The sequence below is a fragment of the Dendrobates tinctorius genome, unplaced genomic scaffold (genome assembly GCF_039654945.1).
Source record: "Dendrobates tinctorius isolate UK_male_01 unplaced genomic scaffold, ASM3965494v1 ptg000270l, whole genome shotgun sequence".
Lineage (NCBI taxonomy): Eukaryota > Metazoa > Chordata > Amphibia > Anura > Dendrobatidae > Dendrobates > Dendrobates tinctorius.
In genome coordinates, this window is record NW_027361937.1 from 8,453,104 (window position 1) to 8,469,378 (window position 16,275).

General features: G+C 43.8%; 1 protein-coding gene across 1 annotated transcript in view; it reads right to left on the minus strand.

The window, feature by feature from the left end:
* LOC141069645 (fer-1-like protein 4) overlaps positions 1 to 16,275 on the minus strand; it is a 232,535-nt gene that overhangs the window by 72,296 nt on the left and 143,964 nt on the right. Inside the window, exons 26-28 of the mRNA XM_073559385.1 lie at positions 15,442 to 15,576; positions 14,019 to 14,219; positions 1,187 to 1,300 (exon numbers count right to left, since the gene is read on the minus strand). Coding sequence (XP_073415486.1) covers positions 1,187 to 1,300; positions 14,019 to 14,219; positions 15,442 to 15,576 — 450 coding nt within the window. The remainder of the gene's footprint in view (positions 1 to 1,186; positions 1,301 to 14,018; positions 14,220 to 15,441; positions 15,577 to 16,275) is intronic.

The following is a 16,275-nucleotide window of genomic DNA, read 5'->3' on the forward strand; positions in this document are numbered from 1 at the left end:
TAAGTGCATTCTATATGGGATACCAAATAATGCAATCATACAGTGCAGAAATAATCATGCCATACAGTACCTTAATAACACTGCTGCCTTCTTATATTATACTCCTCAACATTGAAATTGCATTACCAAGAAGAAAGAGTCATGGTATTTTGGAATTCACAGGATCAATAGACATGTTAATGTTATGCCATTCATCTTCAGTTATTCAGCATTGAATATGAATTTATTAAGGCTTGGCTGAGAAATGATTTGCCATAGTGAATATACTTAGGCCCGCAAATCATCAAGATCCACTGCTGGCAACTCACTTTGCAATTGCCAACCAATGACGTCCCAGATGTGCTCAATGAGAGACAAGTCCTAAAGACCTTGCTGGCTATCTTAGCATGATTAGGCTGCTTACAGTAGCACAAGCAACTTGCAGCCTGGTGTTGCTGTGTTGAAAAACAGCTCCTGGGGCATTTTTGAGAAATGGTCATGCCACTGATTCCACCACCAAATCAATGTAACGCCAAGCTGTAATGTGTCTGGAAAGATGAGTAGAGTGGTCTGGCTACAGCATACCCCACACCATAGTCCTCAGAGTAGTAAGGGTGTGATGTTACTTTGTAAAGGCCTCTTCATGGTGTTACCCACATGATCTCCATATGGAGGCCGAAGGCTGTATTAGAGCAATAAAGGATGGAATAGAGGTCTATTCTCTTCAATGATGAGTCCCATTAATGTCTTGGATACAATATTAGCCTAAATTTGGGCAACAAATCCAGGAAGCATGTTCCTTCTGCTACTGATAGCAGCTTGTGTGGCCTAATCGTACTACCATGGTCTGCAGCATCTCTAGATTGGCCTCACATCAATCACATCTAGGAAATCATTGGTCGGCAATTGTAAAAGTAGCTGCCAGCAGCAGATATTGAGGATTTGCATACCGAAGTGCAACTTTTCCTTCTTGGTGTTGTAATTTCAATTTTGAGGACAGTATTTAGTTTGTGCAGGGACAAAAATTCTAATGAATGGTACAATTTTTCTGCTCTCCATCCATTTTGACTGTCTCCATATTTTAGGTTAAGTAGTTATAAAAAAAAAAGTTGAAGTGTATATTAGGAAACCAACACGATTACCAAAATTGATTGTATGTGAAACATTGTCTGCTTTACAAATTTATTGGTAACAATGTAATCTTTACCTCTATTCTGAATTCCTTAAGGACTGGTCGAATTCCTTCTGGAATTATATAACGCTCCATTGTTTCATCCATAAACTCAGGTTCTGATAGTTTTGCATACTTCGGTATTGCAGGCTACAGTGAATTAATAAAAAGGAAAAAAATTAAATCGTTCTTGCATAGGACAACTATTTTCTACAGTTAAGTGGGAAGAAAACACATTTAAAAGATCCTTTTAAAGACTTTGTGAGAGTGTTACCACTTTCTCAACTGTTTTATAACCTACTGTCTTTTATAATTCAATGTCAACAAGTTGTTGGTTATCCATAAAAAGAATATATATATACAAAATATATATATATATATATATATATATATATACACAGTATATATGAGACTATTTTTAACTGAAACAATGTAAATAAGTGATATATCTACCATTTAAGCAATATGTATAATATGCATTATAATTAATTCTAAGAATACATTATGAAGCACAGGACATTCTTAAATCTGTAGAGCAATGCTACAAAACTAGGAACACACAATACAATATGATGACTTCCATTGCTTTTGTGTTAAACTTTTTTGAAATGGCATCTCCTGAGTTCTGTTATAGTCTCTTTACCTAGATATCATGCTGTCTAGCTCATCTCATGATTATCCATGTACAGTGAGTGATAAAACGTGGACTGTTATCACCTGGGGTAGCAAACCCCCTAATTTTTGGACTCTGACTCTCTTCCAACAGATCGTTATTGGACCCTTTTCCCAAGTACATACATTGCATTTTAAGAAAATCATAACGCAATTATAAAGTGCTCCTCTTGCCCCTCAAGATTTTTTGTTTTGCTTTTTTGAAAATCCAATATAGAAAGATTTTTAAAAGTAAAAAGTTATATAATGTTATAATATATATTTTTTTTACTTTTTAATACTTTTTTATGTAACTATGTTATTACCCTAAGCATAATCCAAACCCTAATGCTAAACCTTAACACATTTTCTAACTCCAACCTTAGTTAACAAGTATGTAAAAACATAAAATTAATTATAATGTTAGCGTTTTCTTTAAAAGGGACACTTTCTGTTTACATTTGGGACAACTTTACCAGCAGATCACAAAAATTTCACAAAATTACCGGCGATACGAACGGCAGATAGCTGACGAGAGTAATTTCTGTGCAGTACATGCGCAGTGCCCATGATTTAATATTGTTTTCATTCATTAGCTGCCTATGCTGTTCACAGTAGTTGGGATGTTTGTCACCATCTGCTATGCTCTGCATTGATAGCAACTTAGTTATAATAAAAAATTTTATTTTTATATATAGCGCTATCATATTCCACAGCGCTTTACAGTTTGCACATATTATCTGTCCCTGATGGGGCTCACAATCTAAATTCCCTATCAGTATGTCTGTGTATGTATGTGTGGGAGGAAACCGGAGTGCCCGGAGGAAACCCACGCAAACACAGGAAGAACATACAAACTCCTTGCAGATGTTGTCCTTGGTGAGATTTGAACCCAGGACCCTTGCAGTGCTAACCACTGAGCCACCGTGCTTCCCAACTTAGTTGAAAATGTTAAATTTATTATACTGATTGCTTTGTGTTCTGTCACCACTGATGCAGAGAGCAGCAGCCGAAGACAAGCTCCTCTTGATTAGTGGTTGCTGCCTAGAAATTGGCAGTAGCGACTGTTATGACAAAGTATATACAAAAATATATATATATATATATATATATATATATATATTCAAAATTCACAAAATTGTTTTTGCAGGGATTGCCTCAGCTTCTACTAAACTCTGCTCCAGTCAGCTGTCTAATCACTTTCTTAGCAATTCTTGTCTGCTTTCTAGCTGCCCACTGGAAAATTGCCCACGCGGAAAATTGCCCATGCGGAAAATTGCCCACGCGGAAAATTGTCCACACAGAAAATTGTCCACACAGAAAATTGCCCACACAGAAAATTGCCCATTTCAGCATCACAAAGTTTCAGATCTATGATCTTTGAGGTGCAAGGTGAGGATGTTCACATGATATGTGTGTAGGGTTCAGCAGGTTCGCAGGATGCAGTGACGAGGCACGAGACTGAGTGTGGTTTGTGGAAACAACTTTTATAAACTGTAGCCGCTGGGGCTATATTGAGCAAACAAAAGGGGTTAGCAATAACCAGTCCACGCAGGGACTCAACAAACCTAACAACACTTTCTTATTATGGATGCGACTAACCCAGTTTGCCCGGGGTGCTATAGGCCACGTATGACCAAACTGGGGGTCCTTATCTACTATAATAAACGTATCCTTCCAGGGGTCTGTCAGGTTCACAGGCGTAGCCGTGTAGAGGTCGCTGATGCAGCTGCCTTGACGCCTCGATACTCCAGGATAAAACTGGTCGCAACAGGCCCTGAAGAAATGATGCCGGAGGGGCAAAACAGGCCCTGAAGAAACGATGCCGGTGGGGCGCAACAGGCCCTGAAGAAACGGTGACGATGGGGCGCAACAGACCCTGAAGAAACGGTGACGGTGGGGTGCAACAGGCCCTGAAGGAACAATGCCGGTGGGGGCGGTGATGACGCAGTCTCTAAATGTAACCATTCACCAGTCTCTGCCCAGAGTCCCTCAGCAAACCGGACGGGGGCCTCTGCTGCCGCCTGTAGCGAGGTGGCGCCCCCTGGGGCTGGTGATGACAGGGCCGCAGCTGTGGGAGAAGGCAGGGGGGCAGTGTCCTGACCGCTGTAAAGGAATAGTCTCTAGTTGCAGCGGTCAGTGAAGGTCGTTGACCTGTCACAGCAGGATGGGAAACAGCGGGGGCGGCTATATGTGACCGTATGAGGGGAGCGGCCGCCGGTGCAAGGCTCTCACGTGTCACTAGTCGGTAAGTCCGTAGCTTTCCTTTCACAGGGCCCTGTCGGTCTCTCCACAACACACCGTCTGCTCCCTCGGTCCTCTCTGTCTCACACGGCTTCCTGTCTGTTCTCCTGCTCTCTGTCAACTACCACTTCAGTGCCCCCCCTGCTCCTTTTACCCTTGCCCCGCCCCCTGTTTCCCTGACAACTTCAGTCAAGTCTCTCCCTTTACTGTTCTCCCAGTGTCGTTCCCTCAGGAACCCTTATGGCGGTCCCCTGGGTAACTGCCCAGTCACTGCATGGGAGTCCTCCTCCCCTCACTCCCCCACCTGTAAACTCGCCAGTCCTCGGGCGAGGGCCTTAATCTATTGAGATCGGTCTGTAGGGGTTTCAATGTTTGTTGCCATATGAATTGATCTTGCTCATATCGTTCAGGGGGTTTGCCGGCTGTTGACCGCTCGAAGCGTCTAAGTTCAACTGGGGTAGAGTCGTCTGGGGTGGTGGACATCGGTGGGCTGATTGGTGCGGGTGGGCTAATCATGTCAGATGATTCATTACTGAGTGGAGGGCCTCTGTGTCCTGGGAGACAATCTTCATTGTCGTTCAGGTCCCAACATACGGAAGACGGCATGGATGTCGACGGGGTAGGCTCTGGTTGCTTCGGGTCGGAGGAAGTACATGGGCGTAACATATTACGATGCACAATACAAGTGGGCAATGTTTCATCCTTCTCAGGTCGTATCTCGTACACCGGTCCATCTGGATGGATGCAGCGTAAGACCCGATAAGGACTTTCTTCCCAACGCGACTCCAGTTTGTTCTGGGGGCGTTGATCTAGTACATGCACCCGGTCACCGCTTTGGAGGTGAGAAGGTGGGGTTGCATTCTTCCCTGCGTGCTCCCAGTCTCGGAGCTTTTTTGTGTACTATTCGGTGAAGAGTTTGCAGCCGGTGACGATGATTTCGGACCCAAGACAACACTCCAGTCCAGGGCTGAGGCTCTTCGGGGTCTAACTCCACCTCGGTGATCCCTTTACCTTCTCATCCGAACAACAGGGAATAGGGGGTATAGCCAGACACTCGATGTACCCTATTGTTATAGACCCAAACTAATTCAGAAACATATTCGGGCCAACGGGCCTCCTTGTCACTCTCCAGAGTGTGCAACATCTGAATCAATGTCCGATTAAATCATTCACAAGCCCCATTCCCTTGCGGGTGATACGGTGTGGTCCGGGATTTGTCAATTCCATAGAGGTGATGAAGTTCTTCCATGACTTTTCCCAAAAAACATGCTCCCTGATCAGAATGTACTCGTTGAGGACAGCCGTATACTTGTATAAAGTTTCTACAAATTGCGGAGGCAGCTGACTCTGCGGTCTGATCCCGAGTGGGGGTGACCACAGAGAACTTGGTGAAATGATCCACCATGACGAGGCGGTGTTCATATCCCTGGAATGCGGGACCAATGGTCAGGTAATCCACCGTCAGGAGCTCAAGGGGTGCTGAAGTCACAATTGTCTGTGTTGCGGCTCGCTGAGCGGGCGGTTTGGCCAATTCACATAAGCGGCATGTCTGGCAAACTTCGTCCACAACAGCCGGCAAGCGTGGGTGATAAGCTTTCTGTTGCAACCATTGCAAAGTCTTTTTAACTCCAAAGTGGGCCCCTTTTTCGTGAGCCTCTTGAGCCAGTTCGTGTAGTTGAGCTCCGGGCGTAACCACCTGCCAAAACGTCATTGAGGTTGCTTGCGATGTTACTTTACGGTACAATAATCCCTTTCGGATAACCAACCTCTCCCATTGTCGCAGCATAAGCAACAGGTCTTGAGTCAAATTTTGCCATTAAGAATCAGTGGGTAATTGCCCAGCGGCGACCCATGTCCCGAGAAGGCCAACCTCTTCGTCTTCTTGTTGCTGTTGTATCCACTTATCCCGGGATTGTTTCAATATGCCCCTTGGGATCTCAGAGGAAGATATTTTTTTATTGTCAGTTGTAAGCACGGCAGCAGTGAGAGCGAACGGTATTTCCTCTCCTTCTAATTCTTCGTCTCGATTCTGTCCTGGAGTTGTATGTCGAATCCTGGAGAGGGCGTCTGCATGGATATACTCGGCCCCTCTTTTGTAGATAATCTTATAATTGTACTTTGCCATCTGGGCCACCCATCGCTGTTCCAGAACCCCAATTTGGCGTTTTCCAAATGAGCCAGCGGGTTGTTGTCAGTTCGCACTACCACCTCGGAGCCTGCTAGGTACTCTGCGAATCTCTCCGTCATAGCCCACACCACTGCGAGGAGCTCGAGCTTAAAGGAGCTGTAATTGTCAGGGTTACGCTCGGAGTCATGGAGTGAGCAACTTCCATATGCGATCACCCTCTCCCGGCCATCCTGAACCTGTGACAACACAGCCCCCAGCCCGTGAAGACTCCTGTCAGTGTGCAAGATGAACGGTTGAGAGAAATCCGCGTAAGCCAACACTGGGGCATCCGAGAGCGCAGCCTTGAGGTCTCGGAAGGCCTCTTCCTGAGGGTGTTGCCACTGGATTTTTTGCCCATTGGCCCCAGCGGGAGCCCCATTCAGCAGGGCTCGAGCTCGACATGCAAAATTCTTTACGAAGTGACGGTAATATCCGGCTAACCCCAGAAAAGCCTGCACATCTTTCAACGTCTCGGGGGTAGGCCATTCCTGGATAGCAGCCACCTTCTCCCGGAATGGCCTCACAACCCTCTGCCGAAACGACATGACCCAGATACTCAATCTGAGAGCGAAATAGGTGGCATTTCTGAGGCTTCACCTTCAACCCGTACTTTTGCAACCGGCTGAGTACCTGTCCCAACCGCTTCAGGTGGTCCTCAAAGGTGGCGGCATAGACAATGATGTCATCAAGATAGATCAACGTAGCCTCAAAATTGAGATCTCCCAGACACCACTCCATCAATCGCTGATAGGTCTCAGGGGCGTTGGCCAGCATCCGATTAAACTCAAACAGTCCCATGGGCAATATGAACGCCGTCTTGGCTCTATCTTCTTCTGACATGGGCACCTGCCAGTACCCACTGGCCAAGTCCAGGGTTGAAAAATATGTTGCTTTTCCCAAGGCTGACAGGGATTCTTCTATGCGGGGCAGTGGATATGAGTCTTTAATAGTGTAAGCATTCAGTTTGCGATAATCCACACAGAATCGTAGTGTACCATCTTTCTTCCGGACCAACACGATTGGGGCTGCCCAGGGGCTTTGACTTTCCCGTATCACCCCTTTTTGCAGCATTTGGGAGAGCAAAGTTTTCACCTCTTGATAGAGTTGAGGCGGAATCTGTCGATATCGTTCCCGGATAGGGGCCGCTCCTGCTGTGGGGATTTCATGAGTGATGGCGGTGGTACACCCAAAATCGTCCTTATGACTAGCAAATACTTCATGGTACTGTCCCAGCAAGATGGGAAACAGCGGGGGCGGCTGTATGTGACCGCATGAGGGGAGCGGCTGCTGGTGCAAGGCTCTCACGTGTCACTAGTCGGTAAGTCCGTAGCTTTCCTTTCACAGGGCCCTGTCGGTCTCTCCACAGCACACCGTCCGCTCCCTCGGTCCTCTCTGTCTCACACGGCTTCCTGTCTGTTCTCCTGCTCTCTGTCAACTGCCACTTCAGCGCGCCCCCTGCTCTTTTTACCCTTGCCCCGCCCCCTGTTTCCCTGACAACTTCAGTCAAGTCTCTCCCTTTACAGTTCACCCAGTATCGTTCCCTCAGGAACCCTGATGGCGGTCCCCTGGGTACCTGCCCGGTCACTGCATGGGAGTCCTCCTCCCCACATGTGATTAACTTGTGATTTACAGTTGATCTAGTGCAAAACTGCAAAAATGAAGATCTGTGTTTGTAGCAGTCAGTCATTATAGATATAGTCTGCTCTCTTCTCTCACTGATTCTGCCTTACACCTCCCACCAGTCCATAACAGCAGCACATGCAGAACCAGCAGCAGTGTGATCCAGAGGAGCCATCACTGTTATCAGTACGCACAAAAGTATCACTGTATTATCTGTGGAGCTACATGGGACTGCAGGTCACATCTAATACATTATCAGCTCAGTGGGAGCCCACCAAAAGCAGGGTGCTGCTGGCAGAGATAGTAGTTCCTGGAAGCCCAGAAGGCACAGCAGAAAGGTGAAATTCTGTCACTTTTACCACCTTGTGATCGAAACAGAATTCTGGTTTTAGGAGATAGAGATCTTATGCTTGAACTGAACAAAGATAGTATCTATGGAGATGGCACCTTTGATAAAGTGCCCAATATGTTTTACCAGCTGAACACTTGGCGTGCCAAGGTGGGTAACTCATATCCGCCATGTTTGTACATTTTACTACAAAGAAAGAACATGAACATAAGAGAATGTTTGAAATAATGAAACTATTGATTGCAAATCTGGCACCTCAAAAGGTTTTAGTGGATTTTGAGAAGGCTTGTATGACTGCAGTAAGGATTGTCTTTCCACTAGTTGATGTTAAAGGGTGTTATTTTCATCTTTGTCAGCGTCTCAATAGAAAAATAAAAAAGTTGGTTTAAAAACAGAATATGAATCTAATATCAACATAAAAATAACACTGAAGTCTCTTGCTGCATTAGCCTTTGTGCCAATTGAAGATGTGAGATGTGTCTTTGATAAGCTTGCTGACACATTCCCAGATGAAGAATGCTATAATGAGGTGCTCACATACTTTTTTTCTACATATATTGACGGTGCAGCTGGTAGAGATCCTCAATTTCCTATGAGAATATAGAATCATCATGATGCAGCCCTGGAACAGTCACCAAAATCCACAAACTGTTGTGAGGGATTTCACAATGCACTTAAAGGGAGACTGTCACCTATTTTTGGCCTATCAGATGTGGCCACCGCCATCAGGGGCTTATCTACAGCATTCTGTAATGCTGTAGATAAGCCCCCGATGTAACCTGAAAGATAAGAAAAACGAGTATATTATACACACCTAGGGGTCCGGTCCGGTCCGATGGGTGTTGCGCCTCCCATCTTCATACGATGACTTCCTCCTCCTTACTTCTGCCATGGCTCCTGCACAGACGTACGTTATCTGCCCTGTTGAGCGCAGAGTAAAGTACTACAGTGTGCAGGCGCCAGACCTCTCTGACCTTTCCGACACCTGCGAACTGCAGTACTTTACTTGGCCCCCGCCCCCCGGTGAGTATAATCTAACTTGTTACATCGGGGGCTTATCTACAGCATTAGAGAATGCTGTAGATAAGCCCCTGATGGCTGTGGCTGCAGCTTATAGGCTGAAAATGGGGTGACAGATTCCCTTTAATTTCATGCTCCACTGCAGTCATCCCAGTTTGTGGTTTCTCTTTGATGGATTGCAGAAGGACCTGGCTTACCACAAATTAATGCACAGGCAGGTCGCTTTGAGATAAAAAAGAAAAAAGAGAAAGTATGAGGCGCTGTATCACATGGTTGCAACTTCTGTACAGGACTATCACCAGGTGGAAGATAAACCAAAGTACTTAAAGAGAATAGCTAATTTGCAGTAAAATGGCTAATTTGCGGGTGTGCAATGATTGCTTAATAAACCGGAGTTATTGTTGTTATTAGACCTCTTTTATAAGCTACTCCTGTTAAGGTCTATCACCAGGTGGCTAATTATTTGCAGGTGTGCAATGATTGTTTAACCCCTTAGCGACAGAGCCAGTTTGCAGCTTAATGACCAGGCCAATTTTTACAATTCTGACCACTGCTCCTTTATGAGGTTATAACTCTGGAACGCTTTAATGTAGCCTGCTGATTCTGAGAATGTTTTTTCGTGACATATTGTACTTCATGTTAGTGGTAAAATTTCTTCAATAAGTCTTGTGTTTATTTATGAAAAAAATGGAAATATGGCGAAAATTTTGAAAATTTTGCAATTTTAAAACTTTAAATTTTTATGCCCTTAAATCAGAGAGATGTGTCACACAAATTTCTTAATAAATAACATTTCCCACATATCTACTTTACATCAGCACAATTTTGGAAGCAAATTTTTTTTTTGTTAGGAAGTTATAAGGGTTAAAAGTTGACCAGCGATTTCTCATTTTTACAACAAAATTTACAAAACCATTTTTTTAGGGACCACATCATATTTAAAGTCATTTTGAGGGGTGTACATGACAGAAAATACCCAAAAGTGGCACCATTCTTAAAACTAGACCCCTCAAGGTGCTCAAAATCACATTCAAGAAGTTTATTAACCCTTTAAGTGTTTCACAGGAACTAAAGCAATGTGGAAGGAAAAAATTAACATTTAACTTTTTTTGCAAAAAATTTAATTCAGAATCAATTTTTTTTATTTTCACAAGTGTTAAAAGAGAAAATCAACCACAAAATTTGTTGTACAATTTCTCCTGAATACGCCGATACCCCATATGTGGGGGTAAACCACTTTTTCAGCACACAGCAGAGCTCGCAAGGGATGGAGCGCCGTTTGACTTTTTCAACTCAGAATTGGCTGGAATTGAGATCGGATGCCATGTTGCGTTCGGAGAGCCCTTAATGTGCCTAAACAGTGGAAAACTCAAACAAGTGACCCCATTTTGGAAACTAGACCCAAGAAGGAACTTATCTAGATATGTGGTGAGCACTTTGAACCTTCAAGTGCTTCACAGAAGTTTATAACGTAGAGCCGTGAAAATAAGAAATCCATTTTTTTCCACAAAAATTACCTTTTCGCACCCAAATTTTTACTTTTACAAGGGTAACAGGAGAAATCATACCCCCACAGTTATTGTTCGATTTGTCCTGAGTACGCCGATAACCCATATGTGGGGGGAACCACTGTTTGTGCGCATGGGAGAGCTTGGAAGGGAAGGAGTGCCATTTTGGAATACAGACTTTGATGGAATGGTCTGCGGGCATCATGTTGCATTTGCAGAGCCCCTGATGGGCCTAAACAGTGGAAACCCCCAACAAGTGACCCCATTTTGGAAACTAGACCCATTAAGGAACTTATCTAGATGTGTGGTGAGCACTTTGAACCTTCAAGTGCTTCACAGAAGTTTATAACGTAGAGCCGTGAAAATAAAAAATCCATTTTTTTTCCACAAAAATTGTCTTTTCGCCCCCAAATTTTTATTTTCACAAGGGTAACAGGAGAAATCATACCCCCACAGTTGTGCGATTTGTCCTGAGTACGCCGATACCCCATATGTGGGGAGGAACCACTGTTTGGGCGCATGGGAGAGCTCGGAAAGGAAGGAGTGCCATTTTGGAATGCAGACTTTGATGGAATGGTCTGCGGGCATCATGCGTTTGCAGAGCCCCTGATGGGCCTAAACAGTGGAAACCCCCACATTTGACCCCATTTTGGAAATTAGACCCCCTAAGGAACTTATCTAGATGTGTGGTGAGCACTTTGAACCCCCAAGCGCTTCACAGAAGTTTATAAATGCAGAGCCGTGAAAATAAAAAGTCTTTTTTATTTCCACAAAAGTGATTTTTTAGACCCAATTTTTAGACCCCCAAAGTTGGTAAATAGTGGAAACCCCTCAATTCTTGCTCCAACCCTAACCCCAACACACCCCTAACCCTAATCCCAACCCAAATCCTAATTCTAACCCTAATCCTAATTCGCCCTAACCCTAATTCTAACCCTAGCCCTAACCCGAGCCCTAACCCTAGCCGTAGCCCTAACCCTAGCCCAACCCTAACCCTAGCCCTAACCCAGCCCAACCCTAACCCTAACCCTAGCCCAACCCTAACCCTAGAACAACCCTAACCCTAGCCCAACCCTAACCCTAGCCCTAGCCCTATCCCTAACCCTAACTAATGGAAAACTGAAAACAAAATATTTTCTTTATTTCATTATGTTTGCCTATATAAGGGGGTGATAAACGGCGGGGTTATGTACTATTTTTTTATTTTGATCACTATGATCGCTTATCATAGTGATCAAAATAATGAATGGAATCTGCCAGCCGGAGCACTGTGCATGCGCCTGCCATTTTCAAGATGGCGGTGCCCATCGGAGGACGCCGGCGGGACGCGGGACCACCGGGAGGGGACGGAGGACCATGGAGAGGTACCGGGGGGGGGGATCGGGGACCCTATTTCTCTCTCCTCTGATGTGCGATCACATCAGAGGAAAGAGAAATTTAATGCATAATCGTGTCTTTTTTTTAATGCGGTCGCCGTTATAGGGTTAATAACGGCGATCGCAAAAGCGGGGTCGGTAAAACCGACCGATTCATGTTCTCTGGGGTCTCGGCTACTACTGGCAGCCGAGACCCCGGGGAAAATCCAACACTGGGGGGCGCTATGTACTTTCTCCACAGCGCCGTGAATTAACGGCGCTGTGATTTTAGTACACTCAATTACCGCCGTTAAAAGGCGTATCGGCGGTCGTTAAGGGGTTAAAAAACTGAAGTTATTGTTATTAGACCTCCTTAATAAACTGTTCCTAATAAGCTTGTGGGTAATTTTCTGTGTGAGCAATTTTCGCAGACATTCTTCTGTGCTGCAGAGCATCTCACCTATAACTCTCTGTTTTCCTTTTTCTGTGGGCATTTTTCACATATCATGTGAACATCCTCACCTTGCATCTCAAAGATCATAGATCTTAAACTCTGTGATGCTGCAACTGGTAATTTTCCGTGTGGGCAATTTTCCGTGTGGGCAATTTTCCACATGGGCATTTTTTCTGTGGGGAATTTTCCTGTGGGCATTTTTCCTGTGGGCATTTTTCTGGTCACCAGGGCCATCATAAGCCATAACCTATGGTGCAGCAGTTAGGGGGCATATACAGAAGAAATATCAACCAAATATTTACAAATTGTTTCCTTATTATTTTGAAAAGGCCATATAAAATGCATTTTTTTTAGTTTACATTCATATTAATTAAATAAATTGAGTGGTACATTTACGTTGCCCATCTATAGAACTTGCGCTGTCTTGCTCAGTCACTGGCAAAAAAAGCATTTGTTATTTCTCTCTCACACACTCAGCGTAAACCACAAAGTGTAAGCCACTACTCACTTCATAGCAGGGGCACATTTATAAGATTATCTCAGCACAGGAACATTATTTTTAACGCATTCAATTGTGGAAATTATTTTTAGTCCATGTTCTATTGATTAAAATGTACTTTCTGTGTGGGAAAACTCCTTTAATACAACAAAAGCAATTGAGTTTGTATAGTTAGTTGTTGCTTTACACTTTTCTGCATCAGGATATAATAATAATAATAATAATAATAACTTTTATTTCTATAGCTCCAACATATTCCACAGCACTTTACATTTTAGTGGGGACTTGTACGGACGATAGACAATACAGAAAAACACATAAATCCACAGATACTAAAAGGAGTGAGGGAGCCACGCTGTGTGGCGATACGCGTGGGGCTCTCTTCCCTCCACATACCATGACGGGACCGGGTGACCCTTACATTTTTACCAACAGGTTTCTTACAACCTCACTTATTCTGTTTCTTTATGGTTTTTCCAGCTTTACTTCTGTGTCCCTTCCTATTGTGACACACTTCTGCCCTATTTCTTCTTTCCTATAGGAACCTTCTGTTTGGGTGCTGTAATGATTAAGAACTGTTTCTTTTATTCTTTAGTCCTTGGCATATATTATCTTTAGTGGAGTCTGGAGGGGGACTTACACGGCTTTCCAGCTGTTGCTTATGACTAGCCTTTTTTGGCTTTTTAAATGTGTGTTTTTTTGTGTTGCTTATTTTGTATGATAATAAAATTCTATTTGCTTGTCAATTTAAGGTGATCCTAGCCTGTATACACGCTTCTTTCTCTATTCTTCATCAGATTATTGAGGATGTCTTTGTCATTTTAAGAAAGCCTACATCTGCATGTGTATTCCAATATTCTATGTTTTCTTAAATATGAAGAGAATATACTGTAGAATTCCCATTGTGAATGTTTCCTATTGTTTACTCCCACTGCATAAGCTTTAAAAGCAACAATAAAAGCTTTTCTCCGCTCATCCGTTCATTACTATGATATACATACCTCTTTCATATATGTTCTGTTTTCAAGTTCTATAAGTTCAAAAGCAGCTATGAGCTCTCCGCCAGCAATGTTACCCTTATAGATGTCAAAGAATTGCAAGGGTGGCTGGATATATTTTGGACCTACATCTTCATTATCCTCATCTTCTAAAAGTGTTACAGTTGGAGTAGCAAAGGCTCGACCCAAAAAGTCAGGTGGCCCCTACAATTTATAGAAACAGTAGACACATTAATTTTGTTTTACAATGTTTCAATTAACATTTCAGATTTACAAAACTATGTAAAGAAAACATACAAAGGACATTTTTTATATATTTACCTAAAATTGCCCATCATCGACTTCCGTCCGGACATCCTTGAATCCCACAATCCACCGCGCCGCAATGGAAGTACGCCGACTGCCATATAGGAATACCCAAGTGATGGGCATTCCAATATGGCACCCGCTGGTGGCACCAGACCCTTCCGCAGTACCACCAGCGGGACACCGCCGGGACACCCACGCCGGAACCCCCCCGCCTCCACCGCTGGACCCGCCACCAGACCCCTACCAGGGCCCACTGCCAGGACCCGCTGCTGGATCGCCACCAGGATCCGCCGCTGGACCCCGGCTAGGACCCACCGCCGTCTGACTACACGCGCCGAATTCCGCCGTTGCCTGCGCACCCACCTCCGTGCAGTCACAGCCGGCAGGAAAGACTGCGGCTTGCAGCCTGTGCTGGAGATAGGGTGCAGGCACCCTCTGGTGGCGCCACACCCTATCTCCAGCACAGGCCGCAAACCATCGTCTTTCCCGCCGACTCCATCTCCAGCACAGGCCGCAAACCATCGCCTTTCCTGCCGGCTGTGACTGCACGGAAGTGGGTGGTCAGGCAGCGGCGGGACACACACCCCACACACACTGACCTCCTGATGTGTTAGCATCGGGCCCACCTCTAGTTGAGTCATAAATGATTGATTTGATTAAAAAATTCTATATAAAACCATTTCCATGTAGTCAATATAGCAATATTAATTGCTGCGCAATAAAGTACAGTAAATGTTAACAATGGCGTCCAATGAGAACCAGTAACAACAATTTCCCTTGTTTTTTCTCTCACCCTTCAAGGGGGTGATTTTAGAGAATCTCATCCTCGTGATATGTCGCTGGGTCTTCATATTGCAGACATATCATGTAGTGGAAACATTATACAAATTTTATGTTAGAAAAATAATTAACTATTATTAATTAATTACGGTAATTAGAAAAAGCAGACTTAAAAAGGAACAATGGAAATTCTGTATTTGATGAAGATGATTTCATGTATTGCTTTAATATTCCATAACAAATTATTTCCACACTAGTTTTTTGGATCCAGTGGATGTGCTTTTCTTTCGAGCGCTCATAAATACTGACACAGTTGTAATACAAGTATGTTACTTACAAATGTATCTTGGTCAAAAATATTAATAATGATAAGTGGAGGGTCGTTCTTCAAGTCTTCCCTGTTTCCATCCATGAGGAGATTGTCATACAGCAGCATTTCATTCCACATTGGAGCTAGAGTCTCATTGATCACCTAAAGAAGATTACTTTATAACTAGACAGCATTTAAATAGTAGATACAGAAATGCTTAGAAAAACTGAACAAATAAAAGCGTCGTAGAGGATTTCTCATTAAAACTGATTTTCTAAAAATCATTTTTATTTTGACATCTAAGCTAAAGAAGAACCAAGCTTCAATAGATGCTGCTTAGTAAGCTCAATATATTGGTATTCTGGACCTGATCTGCTGTGACGATGTTTGATCAGATGTTGGTTAGATGGTAGGCTGTAGACCACAGATAACAAAACTGGCCATGCGATTGAAGGAGTTGGAGTTTTCATATGATCATTATTATTTCCATACCGATCTTAGTGTTCTCCAAAAAAAATTAAACTGTAGCTAATTTGATCAAACTTCTTGCCTGATGCCCCAGATCTCCAGTGAGCATCACATTGTATTGTGTCAGCATCAAAAGTTCAATCTCCTGGTAGAGCAGAGGGCCACAAGCTCCCTGTTCTATCACTTTCTGTCTTGTAGGCCACGGGCTTCTGTAGGTCTGGGGCCTGCAGGACGTTAGCGTCTTGGTGCAGATAGCGCAATGATGTCATTGTTTATACAAGTCAGAAGAGGAAATGGAGGCTGCGTAGGACAGGAATTCAAGATTAGGTGAGTATAACCTTTGTTTTTTTTATTATTCCTAATGGTATTGTTAGTTCTGAAGTGGGCATTATT